The sequence below is a fragment of the Lytechinus variegatus genome, chromosome 17 (genome assembly GCF_018143015.1).
Source record: "Lytechinus variegatus isolate NC3 chromosome 17, Lvar_3.0, whole genome shotgun sequence".
NCBI lineage: Eukaryota > Metazoa > Echinodermata > Echinoidea > Temnopleuroida > Toxopneustidae > Lytechinus > Lytechinus variegatus.
In genome coordinates, this window is record NC_054756.1 from 18135041 (window position 1) to 18143487 (window position 8447).

Below are 8447 nucleotides of genomic sequence, written 5' to 3' on the forward strand. Positions count from 1 at the left end.
AAATCCTAGGTACGCCACTGCTTGCTTTCCTTGCTAGCATTTTCATCCGATCCCATTGCTGTTGTTGATTGTGTTGTTATTTTTGTTGCAGTGTGGCAGCCACAAGCTGCTGATTTTTATATTGTCTGTCCGAACCTATTGTTGTTTTTATTGTTGTTGCGGCGTGGCAGCCACCGACTTCCATGTCTTTGATTCATACTTCTACAGCATGTTTATCAGAACCCTGCCAAAATGGAGGAACATGCACGGAGTTAAGGACTGGATTCCACTGCGAATGTGTGGACGGTTTCCACGGTGACCAGTGTGAAAAAGGTAATTTCTTTTGTTGTTGTAGTCTCGAATCATATGTGTTTTGCAAATGTCTATCATTTCTTTACCTAGAAATGCAGACAAATAGAAAGATAAGAAAATATTAAGATAAGAAAATATTTCATCTCGTTGCATTTTTTTTTCATTCATGTCACAAAACCAGTTATGAGACGTACAACATGTTTTGTAAAATCATCAAGGTCTGTACTAAAACTTTCAGTCGGTGAATGTCATGGTACACAATGCGAAGTACTATATTGACCTCATTTGACTATTTACTATTTAGTAATGCTATTCATTTTTGTTTATAGAATGTGTTTTAACCTTTACTGAAAGAAGTATATATCTTTAGCCCATCTATTTGACAGATATCATAATTACTTGCAAAGGTACCACTTCCCCATCCGGCATATGGCTGGCTAGTGGTATGATTTTATAACAGTAATTTCTCTGTAGGTGGGGCTGAAAATAATAGTATTGCAAGAACGATGACCGGAAATACGTCACCACCAACAACAGCAACAAACACAATAACATCAAGAGAACAAGCTACAACTTCTGGGACAGGACAACCTACGTCTGTTTCGCTGACATCTACACACGTTTCAACTCAAAGTGAGCTAGTGTCATTGTTAATTCCAGACATTTCCTTTCATTCCTATAAACTCTTTTACCACATTATGCGTTACCGTTTCATCTCATCACCCGTATTTCTCTAAATCAGTATTTTTTATCGTTAATCTTCATGCTCTTGTTTGGCTGTCAAGCATTTGTAAAATAATATTGTAGCACTGGATAGTAAAGTTGACATGATAGTAACTTCAATTTTATGCAGTCGGGTAAATGTGTGTATCATTTCTTCACCATTTTCAAGTCGATATCACCAACGCCTCAACTACCGAGGAATCAACTACAAAAACAGGCCCACCGACAACAACAACAGCAGCCACACCAACAGAAGGAAAATCAATTACGCATACGACAATCTCAACAGAAGGAGAAGCGACTACAGAATTATTACAGACAACGACAACAGAAGAAGCAGCAACTACAAAATCATTTCAGACGACAATCATGACAACAGAAGAAGAGGAGGAGGAAGAAGAAGAAGAAGCGACTACAGAATCATTGCAGACAACGACAACGACAACAGAAGAAGCAGCAACTACAAAGTCATTACAGACGACAATCATGACAACAGAAGAAGAGGAGGAGGAGGAAGAAGAAGAAACGACTACAGAATCATTGCAGACAACAACAACAACCACGACAACAGAAGAAGAAACGGCTGTCCCCGCTACAACTCCTACGGAGGTTACTGAGCATCTGACGACTGCAGCAGAAACTACAACTCCGGCCACCACAACACTAGGTCTGTAAATGATATCCTAGTGATACACTACAGACTTTTTTGTTTCTGTTTATATTTTTAGGCCTAAAGGGCTTATTCGTTCAATAGATAACCTGCTGCAGCCATTCACCAATGTATAGGCCGACTTATCATCATATAGACTCCAGTGTCCATTGATAATTACCCAAAGATATTGTCATAATCTATCACAATAATTATCAGCTTTTAGTGTTAAAAGGTCCGACTCGACATCAGGGGCGGATCCAGGATTTTTCGAAAGGTGGGGGCACATTTTCCCGAGGAAAAATTTGACAAGCGAAAAGGGGGGAGGGGGCACAGGAGGCGTTGTGACTCATGGCGTCATTACCATGTTTTTTTTTTCATTTATTCATTTCTTCTTTTTTATAACTTTGTTTCTATTTCCGGTAACGGGACAGCCGCTGACCATTCATGTGTCGGGAGATGTGGATTTGACGCAACCAAACCATGCCAGTGCAATAGTCAATGCTTAACCCATGGAGATTGTTGTATTGATTACCAGACTGCATGCCCAGGTGGGTGTTTCATAAAGCTGTTCGTAAGTTAAGAGCGATTTTTAAGAACGACTGTGACGAATTTTCTTGTGGTAAATAGCATATTTATTGGCGATGGTTACGTGCGGAAGAAAGGTTCGCCAGTCGTTCTTAAAGTCGCTCTTAACTTACGAACAGCTTTATGAAACGGGTCCAGGTGTTGTACAGTTTCATTACTGTTTGTTCTTTTACCCTTATTTACCCTTAGGATTGCGAATTTCCATGTGACAGAAACTATTCGGGCCATTACAAATTTTAATTCAGTGATCAAATTTATTCCGTTATGTTTCAAATCTATTCAATTTAAACATAACCCAAAGTAAGATAGGACCTATAGGCCTATTCGTTCCAGAATACGTCATTGTATATTGATTGATTGATTTTATTCGTCAAGAATATCACAGGAGATTACAAATAAATTGAAGAATACCTTGACAGGATAGCCCATGAAAGCCGAAAGGCTTATTTCCAATGGGGTACTAAAGTTAGTTTAAGACATTAACATATTGTAACAAAAAAGTATAAACTACGACAAGTACTGGAATATGGTAAGCGTTTTATTTCTTTCTTGTCAGCTTTTGAATAATATTAATGGTATCGGTATTGATTGCACTTATGAAAAAGCAATTCTTAAAAAAATATATGATCCATGTGATCTGAAATGCACATTTATTTTTTTTATCTTTAATTGTAAAACACTTAAATATCACTTATATACATATATTGAATAAATTAGTCTAAACATCTATACAACAAACTGCTTTAAATAGCACTGGTTTTGAATTATCGTGCCAAATATACAGTCAAATTAGAATAATCTATCATTTTTTAAATTGAAAGTTTTTCTAATTTTCTTGATTATAACGTATAGGTGGATCTTCCTCGTGCAGCTCACGTTGTGGCCAATCTTATGATCCCGCTAACCCATGCCAGTGTAACAGCCAATGTGATTCGTTCAACAACTGTTGCCATGACTACAATACATTATGCTGAAATCAATATACTGCACCCATTTTTTGTCGCATCAGCATTCATTCACATTTTGTGTAACCAATGCATAATAATTTTAAGGAATCAATAGATTTGCAATCTGCTCGAATTAAGCATTGTTGTAACTAGAATAAATCGATGTGTTCTTGTTCATCTCGATACTAGGGCATTTAGCAATCATTTCGAAGACACTTTCTATAACGCAGATAATCTTTTGTCATAAGCCCTTCATATAGACCAGTTCGTAGTTACTTCATGGGCAATTTTGGTCAAATTACCTTTCATTTCTTTCATCATGATAGGCAGATTTCAAAGCAAGATATTACGTAAGCTTGCCTTACATAGCAGGATGAAGAAATTGAATAGACCAGGTGACTAGAATAGCAGACCAATGAACACTTAATGAAGGTATTTGTTGCATTCCTATACTTTGAATGCATATCATAGCAAGTTGCACAATGTACTTGGCAAACTGTGAAATACCAGTCGTTCGTGGACGCATTGTTGTTTTTTCTGGATGTACATAAAAAAAAAACCACAATTCAAAAGAATAAATGCATAATCAAGACATCAAAGTTGGTGCTTATCTCATTAGATTTTAGACCACCATGTCACTTTAGTACAAATGACCTTTCTCTGATCATGCGCAGAATATTTTGATCATGCGCAGAAAGGAACTACGAACTGGCTTAATCCTTTGTCTAAAATCGGTGAATCAAAACAGCAGTGTCGTCCTGTGCTCTGGACAAACGACCTTTTTCTTTTGGTGTTATCCGGTCCGAATCTTCGTAATAAAACGCTGTGCTGTCCCAGTCCACCAACCTTCGACAATGACCCCCAATCTGTCTATTGGGATTTAACAGGCATTTCAAAAGATTCTCAACATTGCAGAAACCTTCTGCGAAGTCGATGCTGAAATACGCTAATTTCTGTACAAGGAAACGCTTTCACATTGATTTTTAAAAAGAATTATAAGGATGCATGATTGCTTTTCGTAATATCACCTTCAATTTCCCTATTAATGTTTTCCCTCTCTATTCATTTCTCGAATCCTCATGATTAACCTTGCTTTTCTTCTCGTACCATAACAAGAAACACAGAGACTAATATTATTATATACAGGCCGCATATGCGGGCCTGCATGTGTTTAGAACGTTATATAATATTGTGTTAAAAGTATATGTCACAGGAAAAGAAAAAAAGAAAGAAAACTGGGGCTCTCGGTTATTTTATATTTACAGTATTATCAAATGGTTAATAATGGCATTTCATTAACATCATCATAAATATCAAACTGGATATTAATCTGTAATTTGTTTTGATGTTTTGATTACTCAGTAAGACATACTGATATGAAAATATATTTCAAAAAGTCATCATGAAATTATGATTTTCCTCGTGATTTTGAATATGAGTCTAATATGAAAAATCACGGATATATAGATGAGCAATAAAAGTTGTAAGTTTAAATTCAAAATTTCTAAATTGCGCATGAAAATGTGGGAAGATTTTGGTTTAAATGTGACCGCATAGTGTATGAAAACTATTAGTTCTTTGTTAAGTTTCTCCAACCAGAGTGGGTTCGAATTCACACTTGTGTTACTGCGAAATATCTATTGGTTTTAATCTGCCAACGTGAACGATTTTGGTCTCAAAATCAAAGAAAATATATTATATGTCACTTTTACTATGGGTGTCAAATTTGCAATAAAAACATTGTAAATGGATGGTCCGGGCTGAAAATACTTATATCTAATAAAAAGAGTAAAATTCACATAGCAAAATGCTGAAAATTTCATCATAATCGGATAACAAATAACGAAATTATTGAATTTTAAAGTTTATCAATATTTTGTGGAAAATAGTTATATGCACATCATCATGAATATTCATTAGGTGGGCTGATGATGTCACATTTCTACTTTCCTTTTTCTTATGTTATTACATGAAATGATAAATGTTTCATTTTTTCATGCATGTGTAAACGATGTGTCTTCATTATAGTGAATTAAGTTGCGGCAATAAATAACTAATCAGTTATCAATCCCATTGTTTTAGTTCTTGGTAGAAAATTTTTGAATAAACCTAACTTGATATAATAAAATACAAAAGAACAAGTGGAGATATGACATCACCAGCCCACCTAACGAATATTCATAAAGACATGCCTAGAACTGATTCACCGGAATGATAACGCAAATCTTTAAAATTCAATAACGTTGTTATTTGTTATCCGATTTTGATGAAATTTTCAGCATTTTGCTTTTGGAATTTTACTCTATTCATTGAGATATAAATATTTCCAGCCTGGGCCATCCCTTTAATGATTGTGGAGTTTGATTGTGAGGTTTTTTTCTGCATGGTTGCACTAGCTTGGAATGTATTTGATGAGATAGGAATGGATTGAGTTGAATTGTGTCCCACATGAGTGAATTTAACTCGGTTGAATTTGAAAAGATTGAATTTAAATGGAATGAAGGAATTAATGAAATGAAATCGAATCAGAAGTAATGTGCACAAAATTAATTCGATTGAATTCCATTTGCATTTACTTTTACTTGCACTAATCAATTAAACTGAATTGGATTGAATATGTTTGTTTTATGCATTGGATTGGATAAGGAAACCATTGACTCTGACCTCTTGGATTAAATTATTTAAAATAAATTGACATCATTGGGTACTTTTTCTCTCTTTTTTTTTCTTTTCTTCTTCTTCTTCTACTACTGCTACTTCCTTCGAGTACAGTCCTATTTGTAGAGTGTAGTCGTATTTGACTGAGGCCGCAATCACAAAAACACACACATTTGGTGCAGGTAAATTTATACGCCATCAATACAAGGATCGAGTTTAACATTGCTGTGAATTCAAATAAATTTTTCAGGAACGGATTTACCGATCCGATCAAAAAATATATTTGTGAGCAGTTATTTACCCTTTTTCATGTTTTGCCACACTGCAAAAATGCTGGTGTTAATTAAACATCAGTCCGATATAAGAACTTCACCATTGAAACAGCACAGGACTGGGTTAAGACTGGGTTCTAGACTAAAACCAAATAGACATTTAAACAGTAACAATTAGTGATAAAACAATATCGGTTCGATTCTTAACTGGCGTTTTTTACAACACCTTTTCTCAGGTGTTTTCCGTTTTAGATAGGCCTGCCTACCGCGGGCTTGTGTTACATTAATACCGGTGCCGTTCCGGGTGCCGTTTTGCAGTGCAGACGCCTGTATGATGAAAATTGATTCCGGTAGCCTCTGGTATCTCGAGAACGATGGTTCAAGACCAACTAAGAGTTGACCAGATGAAAATTTTGACATCAGTATGAACTGAAAAAATTGAAATGTTGCACTTAGACCCTTTTTTTCCAAATAGGGCCGTATATTTATAATATTATACAGCTCTTGTTATACCTCAGTACAAATCGAGAGTTTATAGGGATGCTCCGGGCTGAAGATATTCATATCTAAATAAATTTAGTAAAAAATCACAGAGCAAAATGCTAAACATTTTGTAAGAATTGGATAACAATTATAAAGTTAATGAATTTTAAAGTTTAGCAATATTTTGTGAATTATTTATAAATGTTTATGCACGTCGTCATGAATAATCATTAGGTGGGCTGATGACGTCACATTCCCACTTTCCTTTTTCTTATGTTATTACATGGAATCATAATTGATTCATTTTTCATACAATGTTGTGTCTCTATTATGATGAAATATATTGCAGCAATAATGCACTTTATCTGATCAGTTGTCAATCCGATTGTTTTAGTTCCTTATAGAAAATTTTGGATAAACGCATACTATTCAAATGGTATTATCATTATTATTATCATTTCATATAACAAAATACAAAAGAACAAATGGGGAAAATCATATCATCAACCCACCTAATGAATATTCATGAAGACATGACTCGAACTGTTTCACCTAAAATTCAATAACTTTATTATTTGTCATGTTTGTTATCCGATTTTGATCAAATTTTCTGCATTTTGCTATGTGAATATTACTCTATTTATTGAGTTATAAATATCTTTAGCCTTGAGCATACTTTTTGTGCTTTAAATATTTTATTTTCTTCCTCTTTCAAATCAATAAGTTTCAGTGTTGTGGTGCCTCGATGCTCGGCCTTGGCCTTAAGGCGCCTTAAGTTCTACTTGGCCTTGAGGATTTTGAGCCTTGAAATTTAAGGCATTTTGTACTTTCATTTGTATTTATATAAATAATTATAAATGTTTCAGTTGTCCTGTATATTAATTTTAATGACATGTCACTATGTTCAATACTACCAGTAAGCAGTAGCAGTGTTATCAATTGTTATTATCACCATTATCAAGATATGTAACAAAGAAAACAGCAGTTATGAAAAATAACATTGTTTATTGGTAATGTGTTGTAATCATGACTAATGATGATGATGACAGTAATAATAATAATGATAGTAATCATGATTATGTAAAGATTATCGTGATTTCATGACAGGACTAATTCTGACAGATCTGACTGCAATGTTGACAACAATTTTCATACGTAAAAATAGCTAACTCTAAAGAATGATAACAAGATTGATTTCTATTCCATTAGGATTTACTTGTATTATTTTCTTTGGCCAAAAAGAAAGTTTTTGTCTTAATGATATTCTGAAAAGATTTGGTAAACATGAATACAATCTTCAGGTTTGTAATATCCAAATGGGCTATGTCAATGGCATGATAAGCCAAAAGTTTTGAGGGGCCAAGCATGGCATATAGAGCAAACTTTCTGCCAAAAAAAATGAAAGCGATTGAAGCGAGAGAGCGAGCAATATTTTTCACCCTCTTTCTACAAGAAAAGCTATTTTGTGATTGTGACAATATGTTTAAAAAATAGTAATCACATTTACTCATTTTCCTTTCTATTTTTCTTTTTCTAAGTCTATTCTTGGTGGGGGAACTTCATCTCTCTCTCTTTGTTTTTATTGGGGGGGTTCTGATATTTTTAAACAGGCGAGAAAAAAAATGGGAAAAGAGAGAGAGGGGAGAAGGGGGAGAAACATATGAGGGCGGAAGAAAGATGGGAGTGACACATTTGGCTGGTTAGGCAAAATATACTGCAAAATCAGTTGATAGGCAGTATATCTTTTCTTCATTGTATAATTTGTTTTGGGTCTAGTGTCTCAGATTGACAAACAAAGTAATAAATGTTTACTTCTTTTTAATCATTATGTTTCGA

The 8447-nt window shown here is 34.5% G+C and overlaps 1 protein-coding gene across 1 annotated transcript; it reads left to right on the plus strand.

Moving 5' to 3' along the window:
• The first annotated feature begins 717 nt into the window (after positions 1 to 717).
• LOC121430535 (cell wall protein DAN4-like) lies at positions 718 to 3370 on the plus strand. The gene is made up of 4 exons (XM_041627830.1): positions 718 to 924; positions 1184 to 1681; positions 2098 to 2214; positions 3104 to 3370. Exons 1-4 carry the CDS (start codon positions 798 to 800, stop codon positions 3223 to 3225), a joined length of 864 nt encoding a protein of 287 aa, XP_041483764.1. The 5' UTR covers positions 718 to 797; the 3' UTR covers positions 3226 to 3370.
• The last annotated feature ends 5077 nt before the right edge of the window (positions 3371 to 8447 follow it).